The following is a 23,463-nucleotide window of genomic DNA, read 5'->3' as shown; positions in this document are numbered from 1 at the left end:
ATAAAACATGTGCCACGTGACCGACGCATGATATCATATTTTCGTGACCTGTGATGACCTGACCTTGACCTGAAAATCAAAGTACAAGTTTGGTACCCTCAGGGTATCTAGGTATCTGTTCACGAGTGTGTGAACCAAAAATGAGCCTGATCTGACTTGTAAGACGGCGGCCAGAGGCAGAGCCCAAAACGTGAACAAGCCAAAATGCTAATAATTTTTACTTTGACCTGACCTGTGACGTCATCGGTGACCTCGAGGTCAATGAAATTAGATTCCGTTCGACAGTTTTTCCGGGGCTATCAGACGCCGTTTGAATTTTGACGATCGGCCCAGTAGTTTCGGAGTTAGGAGGGGGCTATGAATAGCCCCCCCCCCCCCCAGTAGGGCGTGTTATACGCAGACCCCAGTGGGGCGCGGGTTAACGTTGAGCCTAAGATGAGATGTCAGTAGTTTGAGGTTCCAAAGTTTTGATATGCTGTTTTGCACTTTTTGCGTGCAACACCCGGGCTGCGTGCGCACATTCAAATAACGGAGGCAAACAGTTCGATTGTCGTCTGCATGTATTGGACACGCTCCTATACTCGTACACTTAGTCAATTTACAACGGTATGCCGCAGATATGGACACCGAATGTCCAGTCTTCCCAGCGGCCGGCAGCGCGTGTGTTTGGGATTTCACAGAGCCCTCCCGGCTATACTGGGGCCCACTGCCTCATCCATCTCGCATAGCTTTAACGCTAAAACTAATCCTACGAAAGCCAGGGCACTTAATGATTAAGCTTTTAAGAGCATATTTGAACGATCGGACAAAACATAACGCACAGTCTGCTAACGTTGTCCCAACTGCTCGTCGGAATCCACGACACATTGTTCCGCGAACAAAAATACAGCGCATTTTCTCCTGTCATACACTCGCACGCATGCGGTCCCATTTGCGCCAACTGCTCAGCTATCACCGCCCCGAGGGCATCAGCACCAGAATCAGCTCAGCTCGGCTTCGCGGAGTGGCGGAGCGCCTTACACAGTACACTCTGAACGGCGGTCCTCCGGCCACCCACCCATCGGCGGTCCACCTGCCACCCACCCATCGGCGGTCCACCTCTGCGGCTCCTACAGTCGGGCGCACAGTGCGGATCGCTGCCACCGGCGAGCAGCGACCACCGGCGACCACCGGCGACCACCGGCGACCGGCAACCACCGGCGACCACCGGCGAGCAGCTCCTACAAATTATTGCGAACACCACCGTCCCTGCGGGAAACCCTGCATGCGCGGGGTGGCCGCGGAGCCTCCGACTCGGTCATAGGCTGAACACTGGCGCTCACACGGTCCCGCTGAGCGGCCCGCGCCGGGGTGCAGGTGGCGCCGCGCCTCCGCCGTGACACTGCGCAGGTGGCGCCGAGCCTCCGCCGTGACACTGCGCAGGTGGCGCCGCGGCTCCGCCGGGACACTGTCCACAGGTGGCGCCGTACAACTGTCCACAGGCGGCGCCGCACCTCCGCCGTACAACTGCCCACAGGTGGCGCCGCGGCTCCGCCGTGACACTGCGCAGGTGGCGCCGAGCCTCCGCCGTGACACTGCGCAGGTGGCGCCGCGGCTCCGCCGGGACACTGTCCACAGGTGGCGCCGTACAACTGTCCACAGGCGGCGCCGCACCTCCGCCGTACAACTGCCCACAGGTGGCGCCGCGGCTCCGCCGTACAACTGTCCACAGGTGGCGCCGCGCCTCCGCCGGGACACTGTCCACAGGTGGCGCCGCGGCTCCGCCGGGACACTGTCCACAGGTGGCGCCGAGCCTCCGCCGGGACACTGTCCACAGGTGGCGCCGCGCAACTGTCCACAGGTGGCGCCGCACCTCCGCCGTACAACTGTCCGCAGGTGGCGCCGTACAACTGTCCGCAGGTAGCGCCGCGCCTCCGCCGGGACACTGCGCAGGTGGCGCCGCGCAACTGTCCACAGGTGGCGCCGCACCTCCGCCGTGACACTGTCCACAGGTGGCGCCGCGCCTCCGCCGTACAACTGTCCACAGGTGGCGCCGCGCCTCCGCCGTACAACTGCGGGTCTCCGCTGTGTTCCGGCGCAGTTCACGTCTCCGGGGCGTCCGGGATCGGGTCAAAGTGCAGGATGGCGCGGCCGTGGATTTTGGCGCGGCCCAGCTTCATGAAGACCTCCTCAGCCTTGTCGGACGGGAACAGGTTGTAAGGGGGCGGCTCCACCTGCCCGGGCAGACAGTGGTACCGTAACGTCAGTGGTACTGTAACGACAGTGGTACCGTAACGACAGTAGAAATAAACGCTCGGCAGGCAAGGGGGTGATGCAGCCCCGTAATGATTAGTCACGTAAGATGCTTAAACGTCATACACAAAAGACAAACACAAGCTTAGTCGCGAGCAAAATAATGTATGAAAAGTAAACGAAGCATGAAAATATAAGATTATTTACTAGCATCAATTAACCACCGCCCTGGTGGGGTCTGTTTATAACGCGACCTGGTGGGGGGGGGGCTATTTTTTGCCCCCCCCCCTCGTATCTCCGAAACTACTGGACGGATCCGCAAAATTCAAACGGCGTTCGAAAGGCCTGTCAAATTTGTCGAAGGAAACCAAATTTCATTGACCTCGGGGTCACCGATGACGTCACAGGTCAGGTCAAAGATGAAATGTTTCACCGTTCACGGGTCTTCTAGGAAATGCGCTATAACACCGAGGAAAACGCATTTTGTCGAGAATCAGCGATAGGGCGTCAGTTGCCTAGTAGATATGTTGCTATTAGAGGTCACTGACAATACCAGGTCAGGTCACAGGTCAGGTCACCAAGGGTCAGCCCAACTTTACTAAGGTTGTGTGATGCATGTTTTATGGCCAATTTTTCATTTCCAACTCAATGGTGTTGGTTATAAGACTATCAGCTACGGCTTAGGTCACTTTCTGGTGAAGTTCAGGTCAAGGTCAGGTCAAGGTCAGGCCAAAAAAGGTCAAATTTTAAAGTTGATAGTTTTGCATAAAATGGGTATTGATTCGATGCCGCTCGTCACGGGGAGTCTAATGGTGGTCTTTGTTTTGCGCTACGGGGTCTATAATTGCTAAAAATTGAGTTTGAAAATTTGACGTCATCAATTTTGAACAGTTTTTTCGCTATAACTTCGCCAAAAAAAGAGGTATCAATCTCAAATTTGGTATGTGGATGGAAGGCGGTAAGGACTATCACATATATTCCGGTTTTTGCGAAATTCAAAAAACTTTTTGGATTTTTCGATTATTATATCCAAAAAATTTACTTTTTGATTTTTGGGGGTCAAAATCCAAAAATTTCAAAAATCCGAGATGGCAGTTTTGTAGCCCTGTTGATTCTACATCTTTTATGTTTTATCATTTTTTCTGTATTTGCAAAGCTATAGGCCTGACAGCTCTTCCCGCGAAACCCTTTTTTGGGTCGAAAACGGCAGAACATGACGTCACTCTGACGTCATTTCCGGCCAACCTATCATAGCCTTTGGAAAAATTTTTGGTCACAATGTGTAAAATTGATGTCCGGGAGGGTACTGAAAGTTTGGTGACGATCGGCGCAGCAGTTCTGGAGATATAGCGAAAAGTCTGGAGGGGGGTGGGGCAAAAAATAGCCCCCCCCCCCCACCAGGTCGCGGGTTAATTATGAGCACCTGGCGGTGTCTGCCGGGTCGGTGCGCCGTTAGTTATTTACCTTTTTGGAGGCGATGAGATGTACGAGTGTGTGCAGCTGCTCGAGGGAGCCCATCTCGACGGGCACGATGGTCTGATCGCTGGCCTGCGCCACGCTCTCGAACCGGCTGACGTAGCGCTGGGCAGTCTCGGCGCCGATCACGATCACACCGCCCTGCCGCCGCACAAACACAGTTACACACCGCCCTGCCGCCGCACAAACACAGTTACACACCGCCCTGCCGCCGCACAAACACAGTTACACACCACCCTGCCGCCACACAAACACAGTTACACACCGCCCTGCCGCCACACAAACACAGTGACACACCGCCCTGCCGTCGCACAATCACAGTTACACACCGCCCTGCCGCCGCACAATCACAGTTACACACCACCCTGCCGCCACACAAACACAGTTACACACCACCCTGCTGCCGCAAAAACACATTTACAGACGATATTCAACACGCTTATAGGCGGCAGTCAAACATACGGACGGTTGTAGCTGATCGCAACTCATGAGATCATGTCAGGTTAGATGGGCGATCTGCTCTCATGGCTGGACAGGCATCTGAGGAAGCAGTTCACGAAGCGGTTCACGGGGAGGACAGTTCATGGAGCGATTCACGGAGCGGTTCACTGGGCGGTTCACGGTTCACGGAGCGGCTCACGGAGCTCACCTTGGATAGACACCTGGGCCTCGTTTCATAAAGCTCTGCCGTAACTTACACTTTTCCGTAATTCACACCCTTTCAAACTACGGAGCGCAAATAAATCCGTTTCACAAAGCCACAACTGGAATTGTTTACACCTCCGTAACTAAGCACATTTGCGTAGTTACCGTAATTTATCAAGCGTCCTACAAATTACAATTTCATGTCAACACTTATTTTTTACGAGAATTTATAAAACAATTATGTTGAATTTAAATCTTAAAAATTATTTTATGAAAAAAACAAAATTGATATTGATGACCATCCTTTATTAAAACAATATATTAAAAACAGCAGAAAGCCAGCTAAGCAGAAGTGCCTAACTACGAAAGTGGCGCGGCGCGGCGAATAAACAAAATTCCTATAGTGGCCACAAAAAGCGACTGGTACAGAAGATTTGCAGTTTCTTTTTCTCATTTTGGCTGTTCTTTCTTCCTCACCGGGCTCAACATTATAAAATATATTAAAAATTAGCTTCGAATCTTCACATTAATTCAAAATCACGCAACATTTTTGTGCGTAGTTTACACCACTGATATCAAGAGCTTGATAAAATATTTGGCGTTAATTACGTCGTTTTATGAAACCCAAATGGCATCAATTGGTCCGGAATCTAGCATTTGCCGTAAATGAAGCTCCATACTTTCGATGGCGTGAATTACTCCGGTCTCCGGCTTTATGAAACCGAATTGGCATCAAATACGCCAAATCTGGCATAATTGACGGAACGCCGTAAGTAATTCCTTTTATGAAACGAGGCCCTGATGGAGCGGTTCATGGAGTGGTTCACCGGGCGGTTCACGGAGCGGCTCAGGGAGCTCACCTTGGATAGGCACTTGAGGGAGCGGTTCATGGAGCGCGGGTTGGCAGCGAAGTCGATGATGATGTCGACGTTGCCCTCGCAGGCGTTGATGGTTCGCTCGATCAGCTGGGTCTCGTAGCAGTCCTCGCTCCACTGGACGATGTTCACCCTGCCGGGGGCGGCGAGATGGTCAAACGCTGCTCGGACGCGGCGCCAGCCGGCACCCGTGCGAAACTCGGAACACACACCCCTCCCCCCCCCCCCCCCCGATAACGTAAATAGTGAAACTTAACACGAAAGCGCATTTTTGACAGGGAAGTAATAGAAGCGTTGAGGAAAAGTCAACCTTCAAGCGATTAGTTCCATCTGTGCGTTTTGGAACTAAATATTAGAACAGTGATGATGTCATCCTGTGCAACTTGCATTATCTACCATGTAGGGGAGAGTGGGGTGGGTTGTATCAGTTTTTACTCCGAGACCCATAACCTCGTAACTATCCGTGATAAACTCATTATTTCCATACTATCCCCTTCCTTGATTCTTCTGCTTTTTTGTGCAAAGTAACTTTTCCGCTACCTCTACCAGTTTTTCTACTACGGTCTCCCGAATAGAACAATGTTTTTAATACAACTTGCCCCATGGCTTGGGTGAGTTGTATCACATGGTGGGGTAATTTGTATCACTATTTCACGTTTCAGGGAGTGTGCTTGCTACTGGTTTTGAACATAACAACAACATTAAATGGGGTTAATACAATGTGTAGGTATGCTCAAAGGCTTCACTTTATTAGACCAAACTTAGGTTAATGCAATCCGAAAGAAACATCAACAGACTAGACGCAAAAGTGGCCCGTTAAGAGCAAAGAAGCCAACACATTGTGCCGAAATGGAACGAGCCTTGACTAGCTACCTACAAACGCGAGCCAGGGCTTAGCTTTCGCGATGAAAAGCAACATACCCATACATACATACATACATACATACATGTTACAACATACCCCACCCGGCTCTGATACAACATGTACTTCGCCGCCATCTTGGAAAAAACATCCTCCTGCTCAAAAAACAGCGGACAGCTGGAGAAATCCGTTTTCTCTCACGCAGCCTTAGAACCCACCCTCACCACCGCTACGGAGATCTTTCAAATTCGTGCACATCTAAATGCCCAAAACACACATTTTCTTGCAACTCATTTTTTAGAATGACATTAAAAAAACATAAAATCGGCTCTCACCTCGAGACGCGTCCACTCAGCCACAAGACAGAACAGGGAAAGTTGGCGCCCGGAAAACCTCGTCGGCTGGTCGTGTCGCGAGCGCCATCCATTGGATAAGTTTGGCACAATTCGCCCAGATACAACTTGGACATGATACAACTCTCCCCGCTCTCCCCTATAGTTAACATAGACAGAAGCGCTTATTCGATTTTGACCTCGGTGACACTGAAAAACAAAGTGATCCCTCATCCCAGTTTTGTTGACACGTTAACTCAATGTCCTTACAATTGTTCTATTGTAAGGACATGGAGTACCAGCTGCATCCAGTGACGTCATCAAAGTATAGACATTTTGTCGACACAATTTCCATGTATTTACTGAGCACAAATCGAAAATTAACATTTTATAGGTGGGAATTTCTTGGGAAGACTAAGAAGTTGCCCAACCTCACATTGTTTTTAATAAATTTAGTTCGAATGTTTGAATGGACGGTTTGACAGAGCAGGAGCCCATGCTAAGCAGAGCTTGTTGCGCAGACTGCGACCCCTGCCGTCCGATCGCGCAATTATAGGTAACGGGAGAATTTAGATGACAACATTTACCGTGCCCTTCAAAGCCGGAGACGGCCTGTCCCACAATCGGGTAAGGAGACACGCCCCGAGGGAAGTTAGCACCGAAAAGCTACGGGCCATGAGTTAGCTAAGGACGGACAATGCCTACTCAATGTTAAAACAAAGGACTTCGGTCAGGCCGTATAACTACAAATGACACTACTTTATGCATGACATTCAGGAACTGTCACACCGACACGTACACCAATTACCAGGAATGAAGCATATATGTACAAGGAAAAATGTCGTCCCTGCCTCCATGATTGACATCCATCCGTTATCTGCAACTACAGTCTGCATCCCGGAGACACGCTGGACGTTAGGTGTGTGTTAGTGAGGTCGACCGATCGAGCCCTCCGCGGATTAGTGGGTCTGGTGCTGTTAGAGGCCAGCCCAGCGGGGTAACCCAGCAGGGTAACCCAGCGGGGTAACGCGGCGGGGTAACGCAGCGGGGTAACGCATTGCAGCCGTACCGGCCGTGAATTCCGGGCTCCTCCGACATGTCGGTGGCGCTGTGACAACCGAAAACAGCATCATCAACGGGCGGCCGAACACAACACAGCCGAAAACAGCATCATCAACGGGCGGCCGAACACAACACAGCCGAAAACAGCATCATCAACGGGCGGCCGAACAAAACACAGGACAACCGAAAACAGCATCATCAACGGGCGGCCGAACACAACACAGCCGAAAACACCATCAGTATAGGGCGGCGCGAACAGAGCACAGGACAACCGAAAACAGCATCAGCAACGGGCGGCCGAACACAACACAGCCGAAAACACCATCAGCAAGGGGCGGCGCGAACAGAGCACAGGACAACCGAAAACAGCATCATCAACGGGCGGTCGAACACAACACAGCCGAAAACAGCATCAGCAAAGGGCGGCCGAACACAACACAGCCGAAAACACCATCAGTATAAAGGGCGGCTGAACAGAGCACAGGACAACCGAAAACAGCATCAGCAACCAGCGTCCGAACAGAGCACAGCCAGCCGCCGGGAACACCATCAACTCAGCGATCGAACACCTGGGACAGCTATAACCTGCATCAGGATCCCGGCGGATCAACACAGTAGTCAGCACAACCAGAAAAGTTGAATCATGGACCTCTGACACAAACTTATCCATCCCCACGGGGGGGGGGGGCTTGGTGATAGCCCCGTGATGGTTTTCGCAATTTCTGCGTACGAAAAGGTTCAAAGCTCGAGTTGAAAGCCGGTATACCTGACCTCTGGTGGTTAGTCATAGGCGTAGGAACAGGGGGGGGGGGGGCAGGTGGGCAAGTGCCCACCCACTTTTCGAGGTGGGGGGCCAACCATGTGTTTTGGCCCACCCACTTTTTACTCGAGGCCCCTCGTCTCGATTTGAGAGGACGTCGTCACCTTCCAGAATAAACAAACTCGGTAGAAATAAGTTCCACGAATCCCCACGCACGGACTCCAAGGGGCCGTGATGGATCCAAGGAGGCCCTCTGTTCATACTTGTCAGTCGAAGCCCCTGAGACTGATGGCCTGAGAGGCCCTAGTGGATCTGAGGAGGCCCCAATATCCACACTAGTCAGAGGTCTGAGACTGGTGATCTGGGAGGCCCCTCCATCCACACTTGTCAGAATAGGCCCCTGACACTGGCGGTCTAGCCGAGGCCCCCTACCCTCACTAGTCAGAGGAGGCCCCTCTATCCTCAATAGTCAGAAGAGGCCCCTGAGACTGATGGTCTGGTAGGCCTATCCATCTACACTGTAGCCAGAGGAGGCCCCTGAGACTGATGACCTGAGAGGCCCTTATAATCACACCAGGCAGAAGAGGCCCATGAGACTGATGGATTGAGAGGCCCTTCTATTCATACTGGCCACTTGAGACCCCCAAAACTTTCGGTCTGGGAGGTCCCTCAATCCGGCACCAGTCAGAAGAGTCCCCTGAGACTGATGGCCTGGGAAACCCTTATATTCACACTAGGCAGAGGAGGCCCCTGAGACTGATGGTATAAGAGGCCCTCATATTCACACCAGTCAGAAGAGGCCCCCGAGGCTGATGGCTGTGAGGCCCTTCTGTTCACATAACTGGCCACTGGAGGCCCCTGAAACCGGTGGTCTGGGAGGGCCCTCTATCCAAACTAGTCAGAAGAGGCCCCTGAGACCGATGGTCTGAGAGGCTCTTAGGTATATTCATACTGGCCACAAGAGGCCCCTGAGACTGATAGTCAGAGAGGTCCACTCCTAATGAATCTGAGGGGGCCCTCTATCCACATTTACACTTTTCTAGGGAGGCCCCCGAGACTGATGGTCTGAGAGGCCCTTTTATTTATACTGTCCACAGGAGCCCCCTGAGATTAATGGTCTGAGAGGCTATTCTATTTATACTAACCAGAAGACAACAGGCCCTTCTATTTATACTAGCCAGAGGAGGCCCATGAGACTGATTGTCTGAGAGGCCCTTCTATTCAAACTAGGCAGATGAGGCCCCTGAGAATGATAGTCCGAAGAGCCATGCGGCGGCAACTGGCCGTGGCCATATTTCGGCTCGGTAGGGCCCCACAGAGCTCATGAGAGCACCTCAAGGGCTCCTAAGTAGACACGCTTATCCCCATAAGGGTGCCACGCCGGCTTCTGAAGGCTCCTTGTAGGCATCTAAGGGCCCCTTCCGGCCTCTAACGGCTCCACCCGCCTGTGATGGCTCCACACCAGTGTTTATGAGCGCCACACAGCGGCGCCTTTGAGGGTCATACTAGTGTCTCTTAGGGCCCTATATCGGTGGCTCTGGGGACCCCACACCGGCGCCTCTGTGGGCCACCACACCTGTGCATCTCAAGGCTCTATAGGTACATCTGAAGGACCCACACCGACACCTCTAAGGGCCCCACACCAGTATCTCGGAGCTCTGAAGGCCCCACACCGGTGACTCTGAGGACTTGCACCGGCTCCTGAGAGCACTATGTTGATGTCTAACGGCTCCACAAGGCCACTGAAGGCACCACACAAGCTCTCACTGAGCTTTAATGTCCATGTACCGGCCTCTGAGGGATTTAAGCCAGCGCATTCATAGCTCCACACCAGCAATTGTAAGGACTTCACACTGAAGTATCTGGGGGTTCCACACCGGTGTCTCTAAGAGCCACATACCGGCATCTCTGAGGGCCCCATACCGGCGTCTCCGAGGGTCCACATCTGGCGGGCACCCGTCAGCGACTGAAGGTCCCACACTGTCGACTCCGAGAGCCCCATCTGCGTCTGGGAGCAACATGCCGTCTCTAAGAACCACAGCGGCTCCTCCGTCGAAAGATGGGCGTCTGCATGCCAAAGGGGAGCGGTTCTGAGACAGTAGGGCACCTACGTGCAATAGAGGGGCGCCTATGAAGCCCATAGCGGGCGCCTCAATGCGAAAGAGGGGTGCCTCTGAGGCCTACCTACATACATATATATGGGCGTCCACATGCAATAGAGGTCTGCGACTGCAATTGATCAATGATCAATGCCATGGGGGACGGGGGTGCATTCGTAAGAAACAAGGGCGCCGGCATGGCAAAGGGAGGCGCCTTCAAGTGCCCATAAAAGATAGACGCCTATGATAAGCGCACATTGTATGCGACAACTGTGGGACTGTGGGACATATAGGGATGTCTCTGATGACTATACATAGGGCGCTTATATGCCAAAGAGGGCGCCTATGAAGCTAATGGGGGCACCTGGGAAACGAGGAAGACATTTGTACAAGGGTTTTCAGGGGTCATGCGCCGTTTGCGGCAAATAGATTCTAAAAAAAAATCGGAGGGGGAATAAGTTTTAAAAATGGTGCCGACTTTCCGCACTGTTCGCTTAAGCGGTTACGCCCCTGGGTACATCTGCCCGATCTCAGAAGCTAGATTTGGAGGTCATACTTGAAAGCAGCCAGCAGGACGAGGAAAAGGTTGGAGGCCCCTGAAAATAGGAGGCCCCCTGGAAAAGGAGGCCCCTTGACAGGGTGGCCCACCCACTTTTCATGACGTTCCTACGCCCGTGAGTGGTCTTAAAGCTTAAAATTTGGTACCCGTCGCTGCGCCTCGTAACGGCAGACATCCTCTCTTTTCCACGAAGCCCCATCTAAATCATTTGCGAAATGACGAGGGGTTCGTACCAGCCCCACTAGGCCCCTCGGCCCTCGGTGTGTAGAACGCGGGTCGGTTCAGCGCAGGTCAGTGCGACTCCCGACTTTGGCCAGCCGTCAGTCAGTATATACGGTTAGAGCAGCTGTCGGGGACGGTGGTGTCAGGTCAGTGGGGCCGCCGGTGCAGCGGGTCGCGGCGCCCACTCACTTTTGGTGCTCCTGCTCGGTGATGCTCTGCAGGCCCTCGTCACGCAGCACCGCCACAGTCAGTCGCACCGCCTGGCCCTCGGTCCACTCGGGGAAGTAGTGGCGCCCGATCCGGATCGCCCAGAGCGCCAGGCCGCCCGTGCCCACCACCAGAACGTTCACCTTGCCTGCCGAGGGTGCACCAAACACAATATACAAACACACAGCATACAAACAAACACCATATAAACACCCACACATATTTACACCCAGCGACGGCCGACATGGCAGGTGGGGCGCGGGGTCAGCGACACCGGCCCGTCCGTCCAGGAAAGAACGGGCTGATGACCGAAGGGTCTGATGCTACTCTCACCAACTGCTCAGTCGATGCTCAGTCGAGGACAAAATCTCCTGACAATGAAACGACGTAATGAAAATGGAAGAAAAAACAAACACTGTTAAAGGCGACCCTAGCACGTCAGCTTTGTCACACAGGGACCGGCGAACAGCCTGCAAGGTGGAGGGTACCTAGTATCTACATGACTCAGGAGTCCTGGGTAACGAACAGGTCCTTGTCTTGTCTGACGAGGCGGCGGCCCGCCGGTGGGGCTGAACCAGGGAACAGGTGGTCTGGAGCGGCCTGCCTAGCCGGAAACCATGTGGCTTGGGAGGGAGCCCTATACCCATAACCCGGACCTCACGCACACAACAGCGGCCGGTTCTTGACGTGACTGAATGGCTTCCGGGTCCACAAGTTGGATGAAACAGGAGCTGACGGACCTCTGGGTCCCGCCGGGGGAACAGGAGCTGACTGACCTCCGGGTCCCGCCGGGGGAACAGGAGCTGACGGACCTCCGGGTCCCGCCGGGGGAACAGGAGCTGACTGACCTCCGGGTCCCGCCGGGGGAACAGGAGCTGACGGACCTCTGGGTCCCGCCGGGGGAACAGGAGCTGACTGACCTCCGGGTCCCGCCGGGGGAACAGGAGCTGACGGACCTGCGGGTCCCGCCGGGGGAACAGGAGCTGACGGACCTGCGGGTCCCGCCGGGGGAACAGGAGCTGACGGACCTGCGGGTCTCGCCGGGGGAACAGGAGCTGACGGACCTCCGGGTCCCGCCGGGGGAACAGGAGCTGACGGACCTCCGGGTCCCGCCGGGGTAACAGGAGCTGACGGACCTGCGGGTCCCGCCGGGGGAACAGGAGCTGATCGGGGTGCTGATCGGTGGGGACCTCCGGTCCCCCACCGATCAGCACCCTGGATACCAATCTGCATCAGCCAAACTCAACCAGACCCCGACAGAACGCTACAGCGAATCGTGCCAGTGTCTTCCCGAAATCAGCCATAGCTGACACAGTGTTGGCGACAGAAGCACGCCTCTATCACCCTCCGTGAGAGACGATTCGACAGTGGCCGGGAAACGACAGCTCGGATAGTGCAGACCATATTTTCAGATCGGATTTTAACCACCAGCACCAGTAGAACTTGTTTAAAGTTTAAAAGGCCGAATCTCACAATACCACTGGTGTACTAAACTAACGCCACCGAACGGGAAAGGTCAAATAAGTACTGAGCATCTGAGGCCGGCTTGTCGTTGGGCCCCGATCGGCGCAGGGTCCAGGACAGGCCGTCGCGCCGGCCGCCGGCCTGATTTAGCTCGCCTGTCACGGGGCGTGCGGGCGCCCTGTCACCGGGTGGCAGGGCCGGCAGGGTCTCGCGCCGGCCACCTATTTGTGGCTCGCCATGACCTCTCTGGCACATCGGGCCGGGAGACAGGGTTAGGTGGGCCTGGCAGTCCAACCAGCAACCAGCCCAGCCCGCCCAGACAGGACGTCTCGACTGACCACCCGGTGCCCTCCGCAAATCAGACGGAAAAGCCTATCCCAGAATGTGACGGCTACGACCTCGAAAAGGTGGCACAGACCCACATAAGCTGCCGCCAGGAAGGAACTGCGAGCCATCGCATATCACGATGGCTACGCTGCTGCATTCCTCGATAATCGGACAGATACCTCACGGAGGCGATTTTTAGCACTCGTCTCGACGACTTCACCGGGATTGATACACTAACCGCACGTCGGCACACTAGAGAATGAGTTCATGTAACCAGAAAGCCAGAGACTTCTATATCCCACAGCTTTCAAGGACAGAGCCGTCAGGATGAGAGCAGACAGCTACAGCTCTGTGTGTAGTTACCTTTGTCGCCGCGCTCTTTCAGCAGCTTCTCGACGTATTGTCTGGCGGTGAACACAGAGTTCATGGCCCACAGGCCGCCGCTGGGCAGCATGGAGGCCACCGGCATGGGTACCTCGTCCGGCACCTTGACCAGGTACTGGACGTCCTCGACGGCCACGTACTCGGCGTACCTGTCGGGAGTCGGCGGCGGGGGGGGGGGCGTCAGAGGACCGTCAGAGGACTGTCAGAGGGACAGACAGAGGACAGACAGAGGACAGACAGAGGGACCGTCAGAGGGACAGTCAGAGGGACAGACAGAGGGACAGTCAGAGGGACAGACAGAGGGACAGACAGAGGGACAGTCAGAGGGACAGTCAGAGGACAGTCAGAGGGACAGTCAGAGGACAGACAGAGGGCAGTCAGAGGGACAGTCAGAGGGACAGTCAGAGGACAGTCAGAGGGACAGTCAGAGGACAGACAGAGGGCAGACAGAGGACCGTCAGAGGGACCGTCAGAGGACCGTCAGAGGACCGTCAGAGGATAGTCAGAGGACCGTCAGAGGACCGTCAGAGGATAGTCAGAGGACCGTCAGAGGACCGTCAGAGGGACAGTCAGAGGACAGTCAGATGACCGTCAGAGGACCGTCAGAGGGACAGACAGAGGGACAGTCAGAGGGACAGACAGAGGACCGTCAGAGGGCAGTCAGAGGACCGTCAGAGGGACAGACAGAGGACCGTCAGAGGGACAGACAGAGGACCGTCAGAGGGACAGACAGAGGACCGTCAGAGGGACAGACAGAGGACAGTCAGAGGGACAGACAGAGGGACAGACAGAGGGACAGACAGAGGGACAGACAGAGGGACAGTCAGAGGGACAGATAGAGGGCAGTCAGAGGGCCTCTGTCACCCTCGCCTTGGGAGGGAGCTCACCCAGGTACAGACCCATCAGAGCAGCGTTTCGCCGAGAAACGTGCTCGCTTTGTTATCAGAAACACAGCCTTCACGGTCATCTCATAGTCATCCTAGACATTTCTTAGAACGGCGTGGTGAATGAATAAAGCCGTTAAGTTATCAAGGTTATATAAGTATTTTTTTCATTGGTGATAAACAGCAAATAACTGCAAAAAAATGCACATTGTCACTCACCCTTCGGGACATCCTATGTACGGGTACACAATGACATTGTCGCCGACCTTCAGACCACATTTCGGATCCACATTTTCACCGAAGCTCTCAATCTGACCGGCAACCTCGAAACCTGCAACACAAGGCCGGCGTTCATTACCGAGCCGTGCCGCACAATCATCCGTAGGTCGTCTCAGAGGGTTGTTATCACGCGTTTTAGCAGCTAGCGCCTGCCAATACATAACCATAGCTGATAGGGCCTATAGAAAAGACTGGTAGCTAGGGAAACTGGCATCTCAGTGTTCAACATACATCGCATGCATATTACAGGTCAACTAGTCAAACTGTAGGTCAACTAGTCAAACATTACAATAACAAGTATTGCACTTATCTGTACAAATGTCAAAAACAAGTCTACATATATATCGTATTTCGTATTTGGGTTTATCATTGTTAAGTTGTTTTAAAATGGATGGTGGCTGCCTAAATCTTAGGTCAAACAAGTTGTAGGACGTGAGCCAACAGCAATAGTCCAGCGCGGCCCGATTCGGCACATTAATCGCCAGAAGGTCGAGGGGAGAAGACATTTACTAAAATTACGCCGGAAACTGAGCAATGGCCAGACGTGTGTGTAACGTAACGCGTTTACATAGTTTACTGTGCCAGGGACTCAGCACGTTCCCAGTGACCCGGCCAACGGTCAACGCCCCGCAGCGCCACACCGCCACTGGTCAGGGACGTCCCAGACGGGGTGAGTGGACATATTGGTAAGAGCTAGTAACATCCCAGACATGATAAAATGCAGGCGCCCGGTGTCCTATAGCACCTGAGCTCGTCATTGTTAACGGCTGATCCGATTCACGAGAAACAGATTTTGATACTTCTGATTCAAACGTGGCTTCCCAGCGTCACTTCCAGTTCCAGGCACCCACCGGGAACAATCAACAGAGACGTGTCCCCAGACACCCACCGGGGAACAGTATAGTGTCGCGCACACCCACCGGGGAACAGTGACGTGTCGCACACACCCACCGGGGAACAGTGACGTGTCGCGCACACCCACCGGGGAACAGCGACGTGTCGCGCACACCCACCGGGGAACAGCGACGTGTCGCGCACACCCACCGGGGAACAGCGACGTGTCGCGCACACCCACCGGGGAACAGCGACGTGTCGCGCACACCCACCGGGGAACAGTGACGTGTCCCCAGACACCCACCGGGGAACAGTGACGTGTCGCGCACACCCACCGGGGAACAGCGACGTGTCGCGCACACCCACCGGGGAACAGCGACGTGTACACCCACCGGGGAACAGTATAGTGTCGCGCACACCCACCGGGGAACAGTGACGTGTCGCACACACCCACCGGGAAACAGTGACGTGTTGCGCACACCCACCGGGGAACAGTGACGTGTCGCGCACACCCACCGGGGAACAGTGACGTGTCGCGCACACCCAACGGGGAACAGCGACGTGTCGCGCACACCCACCGGGGAACAGCGACGTGTCGCGCACACCCACCGGGGAACAGTGACGTGTCGCACACACCCACCGGGGAACAGCGACGTGTCGCGCACACCCACCGGGGAACAGCGACGTGTCGCGCACACCCACCGGGGAACAGTATAGTGTCGCGCACACCCACCGGGGAACAGCGACGTGTCGCGCACGCCCTTGTTGCTGCAGCTCGAGTGGTCGGAGCCGATCGAGGAAAGCGATGCGCCGCTGTTGATCGACATGGAGCGCTTCGAGCGGTAGCACACGCCGGCACACATCACCTGCGGGCAAAGCACAGGGAAAAGAAACTCAGCACGGTAGCACACGCCGGCACACATCACCTGGGGGAAAACACCGGAAAAAGAAACTCAGCACGGTGGCAAGCGTTCGGTAACTGACCGGAGGGAAAACTCGCCACTGTAGTGCACAACTGCGCGTATACACCTGTGCACCTGAGAAGGGACCGGATGGAAAACTCAGCAGCCAGCGCGCTATGAACTTCAGTGCGTCTACTGCTGAGATCATTTTGCTCTGATTAACAATAATTTTGAACAAGTTGAAAATATAATATGTGGATGTTGGAATCTACGCATGGTAAAATGTTTGCGGGGCGAGAGTCCATGAGACCAGTGACTGGCGAGACAGCCGTTTGCGGACGGAGGTCAGCGGCCGCCTCTGTCGGTGACCGAGTTGAGTTAGCATGGCTGAAGCTGGGCCCGAGCGTCATGACCGCGGGCTCATGTCAGAGACACCGACGGACGCACGGCGCCCACTGCCAAACGACCTCTCTGGCCCGCCTCCAAAGACGCCGGCCATGGCGCCGGGACTGACACCACCTCCTCCTATATTCGCAGAAGGAACGCCTCGCTCTCATAAATAGGGTGAGGCTGCAGCAGTTGATGTGTGACAGGGGCCTTAGCACCACCCAGGGCACCTGGAGTTCGAATAAGCAAGGGAAGAAGCAAGGAAGCATACCTATTCTAGCTGCAGCGTATATGAATCCTGTTTAGACCAAAGTCCAGCTCGGCGACAGCTAACTATATCGACAGTTTGCCCAGGTCGCCGTCATCGCGTCCCGTCGGGTCTGAGCCCGGCCCCGCCCGCAGTGGGCAGTATAGGTACACACACAGCCCACCCTGCAGCCGTTATATCGCCCCGTGGGTGGGGTCGGAGGGATACTCTGCCGTCCGCCCGCCGTTGCCGCAGTCCACCGGCCAGTTGTCGCCTGTGGGCCGCCATCCATTGCCGCCGTGCCCTGCGCACCTCTCCTGACAGCGAACCCAGCCTGAGCCGCTCCCACGCTGCAGTCGACGCCCGACGCCGGCGGTACACGGTCCACAGCCAATCTGATGACGTCACGCCACGGAGTGCACAGGCCGCCCGGCGACAGCGGCCGGCGAGCGGGCACGGCAAGCTGCGGGCGCCGGAAGCCCAGCTCCGGGAGCGGTAGGCTGCGGCCTGCGGGCGCCGGAAGCCCAGCTCCGGGCGCGGCAAGCTGCGGGCGCCGGAAGCCCAGCTCCGGGCACGTCAAGCTGCGGGCGCCGGAAGCCCAGCTCCGGGCACGGCAGGCTGCGGGCGCCGGAAGCCCGGCTCCAGCTTCAGCTACTGCCATAGCGGCCGAGAGAGTCGTCCTGTCATACGTCCGCCGTCCACAAGCAACCGTCCACCGTCCGTCCATAATCAACCGTCCACCGTCCGTCCACAATCCACCGTCCACCGTCCGCGTCCCCCGTGTCCGCTGTATCCGTTGTGTCCCCTGTACCCGTTGTGTCCCCTGTGTCTGTCAGTGTACGCTGTGCCCGCTGTGTGCGCTGTGTCCGCTGTGTCCGTCGTCACAGGGAGGGAGGCTCAGCGAGGGAGCGTCTGCCGCCGTGTGACCTTGATTTGCGCCATGGTCGGTGCATCTCGCGAGTGGGCGACACGTGCACAGTGCACAGTGCACAGTGCAGGCCACATCGCCCGGCCGCCGGCGGACCGGGACGGACCGGGCCGGGCCGGTGCGGCGTCCGTCGGCTCGCGGCGTCTGCGCAGCATACCCGGAGCTGACTGGCCGGAGGGCTGCGCCTGCCACACCTCCGCAGACGATACGACCGCACCGAACAAAAATATTGATACGGAAGATTCAATAAGAGACAGTTTTCTATAAAAAGCAAAAATAACATTACGCAAATCCAGTTCACAAAAGTACTGAGAAGAGGCGGTAAATTCGATGCAAGCCGAGCGTGTGTTTATTGGCGGCTCATGTCGGCCGCACTGGCTGATGCAACACATAACATCCCGCTCATTGCCCAATGCACTTTTCACAGCCCTGCTCATTCCTTTCATTAGGTTTGCCTGCAGAGCTGTGAATTATGGATCAGATCAGAGTTAAACAAAATTTAAAGTTCTGGGATTTTATCAAATCCATCTTAGTGTGACGCTTGTTATTATTTGCGCTTTACGCAAAATAAGTCAATATTAATGAATGAAAATTCAGTCATCAAATAAGCCGTTAAATACGTAGGTTAACCCGCGCACCGACGGGGGTCTGCGCCAACTTCGCACCGACGGGGGGGGGGCGGATGACCGCCCCCCCCCCTGAGATCTCGAGAACGAAGCAAGATAGCGACAAGCGGTAAACGGCATCGGATACGCACGGCCAAGATCTACAATTTTTACAAAGGTCATTTTCAGGTCAGGTCAAAGATGACGTCACAGGGGTCGAAAAAGTCAAAATGGCGGCGCTAGATATGGAGAGTTTTTCTCGAATAACTTTCGAATTAGTCAAGATAGGAACACACTAAGGGCATCATCGTGATCCTCTCGTCAATCCGCATCGAATGATATATATGTTGACCTCGAAAGGTCAAGGTCAAAGGTTGACCTCAGGTCGCGTGACCTCGAGGTCATCATGTATATCATTCGATGCGTCTTGACGAGCTGAACACAATGAGACCATCCACGCGTCTGTATCTTGTTCCTGTACGGAGTTATTGGCCAAAACCCTTTGGTGACCTTTGATGACGTCACATGACCTCACAGCTGCCCAACAGCAAAACAGACCTCAAGGTAGTGAAGGTTGATCGTATATGAAGTCATGTAAAGTATATGGGGCCATTCCGACCCGTTTTAGTGGTAAAAACAGGGAGTTGATTTTTCCCCCATTGACTTATAATGGGGAGGTCGCGAAATTGACCTGACCTTAGGTCACCGATATCAAAATTCCGAGATATACAAATTGTAGCTACTAATGACCTAGTAATATCCTGCGACTTTCAAAGGCCTCCGAAATCTACTGTAGCTGTGGCACGGTGACAAAGTTGCAAAAAAGTGACTTGAGGCTGGGTCATTCAAAGTGACCTGGTGACCTGACCTTAAAAGGTAGGAAGTTCAAACTTGCACACCATGTGTAAAATTGATGAGGTTATAGTCATACCAAATTTCCGGTTTTCCCGCTATTCGCGAAAAACCTCAAGGGGGGCGGATATCCGCCCCCCCCCCCCCCCGTCGGTGCGCGGGTTAAATCAGCAACCACAGGAGCAGGGGTGTCCGCTGTCCAGTGTCCACTACTCAACACTACTAATGGGTCGTCATCGGTATTCAGTCAGTAGTGACTCCAAATTTCAATTTGATTCTGACCTACCAACTCCAGACTAAGCATCTGAGCATATCGTGTCAAGCGTGAAAACCAAGCCAGCAAGACGTTCAGCAGTGGCAGCTACCACCTACATATGTATGTACGCCTGCCGCATAATTCAACAAAAATACATGTCTGCCTTGGTTGAGTGACACCCTCCGGCTCGGGTGTGGGCCACTACAGGGGCCCCGAGGGCACCCAGCCAGGCGCCGCTCAGACTCACCCTGATCCGGGCGCCGGAGGGCGACGCTGGGACTCACCCACCCTGATCCGGGCTCCCGAGGGCGCCGCTGGGACTCGACTCACCCTGATCCGGGCTCCGGAGGGCGCCGCTGCGACTCACCCTGATCCGGGCTCCGGAGGGCGCCGCTGCGACTCGACTCACCCTGACCCGGGCTCCGGAGGGCGCCGTTGGGACTCGACTCACCCTGACCCGGGCTCCGGAGGGCGCCGCTCAGACTCACCCTGATTCGGGCTCCGGAGGGCGCCGCTGAGACTCGACTCACCCTGACCCGGGCTCCGGAGGGCGCCGCTGGGACTCGACTCACCCTGACCCGGGCTCCGGAGGGCGCCGCTGGGACTCGACTCACCCTGACCCGGGCTCCGGAGGGTGCCGGCCCCACACCTCACCCTGACCCAGGCTCCGGAGGTTGCCGCTGGGACTCGACTCACCCTGATTCGGACTCCGGAAGGCGCCGGCCACACCTCACCCTGACCCGGGCTCCGGAGGGCGCCGCTGCGACTCACCCTGATCCGGGCGCCGGAGGGCGGCACCTCCGGCATGGGCACGTCGAAGTTGAAGACGCACCCCTTCATGGTGGGTCCCGGCGACTCTATGCTGACCTGGTGGAGCGGCATGCCGCGCTTCTTCCTCTCACTGCTGACACACAGAGGGGGGGGGGGGTTGTCAGAAGAGGGGTGTCAGATGGAGGGGAGGGGGAGACGGCGTCAGTCTGGGGGAAAGGCAATGTCAGTCGGGGCGGCGGGGGGCTGTCAGTCGCCGGGAGACGCCAGTTCTCAGACAAGCATCTGTTCGCGGCAGCGGCAGGATGTCCCCGAGACCCCAGTTCGTCACACAAGTCAGTTGGGAACAGACCTAAATCTATTGCGGCAGGATGTCACTGAGACCCCAGTTTGTCACACAAGTCAGTCAGGAACAGACCTAAATCTGTTCGCGGCAGCGGCAGGATGTCCCTGAGATGGAACTTGCGGTGTTCTGTAATGCATACATAGGTACCTACCGTGAAAAAGATAAACGAGGAAACTAAGAATTAGATAGACATACTGAGAAGGAAGACCATAAAACCGTAGAGAGACAAAACACACACACAAAAATAGAGGCGATATACATATGTATGCACTATACAATTGCATATTATCCTTCGCAGATTGAAGTCGAATGTTCAATGGGCATTGGGGAGCGCTTCGCTAAATTGCTCTCAGCATATGTCATCATCATCAAATAGCAGCCCGCTAGCATCAGACACCACACCTCCCATGTGAACATGGAGCGAACACAGCGGAACTATAGTTAACCAGCTGATGACATGACTAATGACAGTTACCTGCCGGAATCACAACGTTTACCAATTACCTCATGATGGCCGTACAATCCCTTCCCCAGCTGGCGAAAGGTCGCTGCTACTCTGTGACCCCGGCAGGGCACGGCGTCACTGTTCGGCGGCGGCCGCGCTGGTGTCACTGTGCCGTGCTCCGACCCACGCCCACCACACGGCGGCGCCGACTGGCGCGCCACAGCGGACCGACCGACCGAGGCGCCCGGCCCGGGCCGGCCGGTCCGGCCCGGCCCGCGCCGCGGGGAGGGGAGGGGGCGCTGCGCAGTGGGCCGGCCCCCTGACAGGCGCTGCGCTCAACTGCAGGCCACGGTCCCGGGTACGGCGGATACCGGAGCGGAGGGAGGACGTCCTGCTCTACACTCTACAGTCTCCACCCGACCGAACCGCCTCAGTCCATCCGCTGGCCGCTATCGGAATAGACGTGAGCCATTTCCGACACGACCTGGACGAAATCCAGCGCGGCGCGCATCCGAACAGCCGCAGACTCCATACTGCTCATTGAAAACACCCAGCGCGCATCAAATCGTGCGTCAAAATGATGCTCACGCATGGATGCCATTCCGACCCAGGTATCGGACAGCGGAAGCCAAGGTTGAGTCTTGCTGCAGGTTTATGGTTCAGGTACCCCTCATATTTTGAATCAACAGCGAAGCAGACTATTTTCGTGGCAAGATTGAAACACGAATGGTTTGCAAAATAAATAAGCGAGCAACTAACCGATCACACTAATTCCTGCAAAATTTGCGGTACGTTAAAAAAAATAATGGTGCAACAGCAAATATTTTGAGAAGCATTAATTTCAGGTTAAAGAGCTGAGGGAGGGGGGTGTCAGATGACCTTTCGCGCCTTGCAAACGCCGTCCAGCTGACCCTCTGCCCATTATCAGACACATAGCCGGGGCTACGAAGCCACATCAGTCGCTGGTAGCAAAATCATCACAGGGACGGCGTCATCCGAACCCAACATGGTTATTGGTTACTGCAGTGGAGACAGATGCCGCGACATTTTCGCCGGCAGTGGAGATCGACTGCGCTCTCCCCTTATACCGCTATACTCGTATAGTGTGATATGCCGCGCGATGGGCCCGTGCAGCTGTGGGGGCCGCGCCCGGCACCGAGAGCGCAGAGGAGCGGAGAGGAGAGGAGAGGAGAGGAGAGGAGAGGAGAGGAGAGGAGGAGAGGAGAGGAGAGGAGAGGAGAGCGCAGAGGAGAGGAGCGGAGCGCGGCAGTTGGGAGGGGCGCGGCTGTTGGGAGGGGCACAGTAGCTCGGACGGGAGCGGCTGTTGGGAGCGGAGCGCGGCAGGTGGGAGGGGCGCGTGTGATCGCACAGCACAGGTGCTCGGCACCGATTACAGCTCTCTCGGGCCAGATGGTGCCGGCACTTGCGAGACAAGCACACACAGAAGAGCTCGCATTAACCATAAACATAAAACGTGATGCGACTCATGTAATGGATGTAAGGAAACGAATATCAATCAGTCCATGCAGATGACGAAAAATTAAATGTAGAAGTCGGCGACCCTGTTATATTGTTGACAAAAAAATAACAGTTTTATTAGGTTCAATTGCTGCCAATTCTCATTTATTGACGAAGATCCCATCTTAGTCAGAATTATTGCTATAGCCTCGCCGGCGGAAAAAGAGTCTATTCGCCGTTACGAGACGCGACGACTGGCACGTTATGTAGATCTTAAGGTCTAATGTCAACCGGGGTCCGGGGACTTCTGAGGTCAGGTCAAGTGTCTTGAGGTAGGGATTGGTTTTTAACTAATATCTTGGCCAAAAATGTTAAAAAAACACAATTTTAACACCATCGTGTTAGTAATGGCCAGGCGCGTCGAATGCTATGTTTTTAGTTTGGGTGAGGTCCAGTAACAGTGTTGATCTCAGTTCCAGGTCAGGCCAAAGTCAGTCTGGTCAGTGGCGGATCCAGGGGAGGGGCAAAATGGGCATTTGCCCCACCCCCCCCCAAACGGCATGATTTTAACACTACGCCTATGGACGATGCATGGAAAGAATCGATAAATTGTTATGGTTTGCCCCCCCCCCCCAACTCTGAGCTGGATCCGCCTCTGAGTCTGGTCACGGAGTTGGTCGGGGAAGGCCATCTGCAGCATATCATCATTGGATTTGGCAGGTCTTCCCGAGTCCAGTGGTGGCTTTCCTGGCTCGCTAACTCGGAT

General features: G+C 55.2%; 1 protein-coding gene across 17 annotated transcripts in view; it reads right to left on the bottom strand.

The window, feature by feature from the left end:
- Positions 1 to 542: 542 nt before the first annotated feature.
- Positions 543 to 23,463, bottom strand: part of LOC122365767 — a 30,190-nt gene continuing 7,269 nt past the window's right edge. For 3 of the 17 annotated variants that reach the window (XM_043337261.1, XM_043337259.1, XM_043337266.1), the window contains exons 2-10: positions 20,452 to 20,581; positions 16,237 to 16,369; positions 14,610 to 14,721; positions 13,486 to 13,655; positions 11,314 to 11,479; positions 7,492 to 7,530; positions 5,214 to 5,361; positions 3,697 to 3,849; positions 543 to 2,213 (exon numbers count right to left, since the gene is read on the bottom strand). In XM_043337261.1, coding sequence (XP_043193196.1) covers positions 2,082 to 2,213; positions 3,697 to 3,849; positions 5,214 to 5,361; positions 7,492 to 7,530; positions 11,314 to 11,479; positions 13,486 to 13,655; positions 14,610 to 14,721; positions 16,237 to 16,369; positions 20,452 to 20,581 — 1,183 coding nt within the window. In that variant the 3' untranslated portion in view covers positions 543 to 2,081. Of the gene's footprint in view, positions 2,214 to 3,696; positions 3,850 to 5,213; positions 5,362 to 7,491; positions 7,531 to 11,313; positions 11,480 to 13,485; positions 13,656 to 14,609; positions 14,722 to 16,236; positions 16,370 to 20,451; positions 20,585 to 21,298; positions 21,500 to 23,463 lie in introns of those variants that run through there. The other 14 variants (XM_043337260.1, XM_043337258.1, XM_043337269.1 and 11 more) reach the window with 9 other exon arrangements.

Source organism: Amphibalanus amphitrite, unplaced genomic scaffold (genome assembly GCF_019059575.1).
Source record: "Amphibalanus amphitrite isolate SeventyFive unplaced genomic scaffold, NRLGWU_Aamphi_draft 000762F_arrow, whole genome shotgun sequence".
In the NCBI taxonomy this organism is placed as follows: Eukaryota; Metazoa; Arthropoda; class Thecostraca; order Balanomorpha; family Balanidae; genus Amphibalanus; species Amphibalanus amphitrite.
Note: the sequence above shows the minus strand (reverse complement) of the source record. Positions and strands in the feature narration are given on the sequence as shown.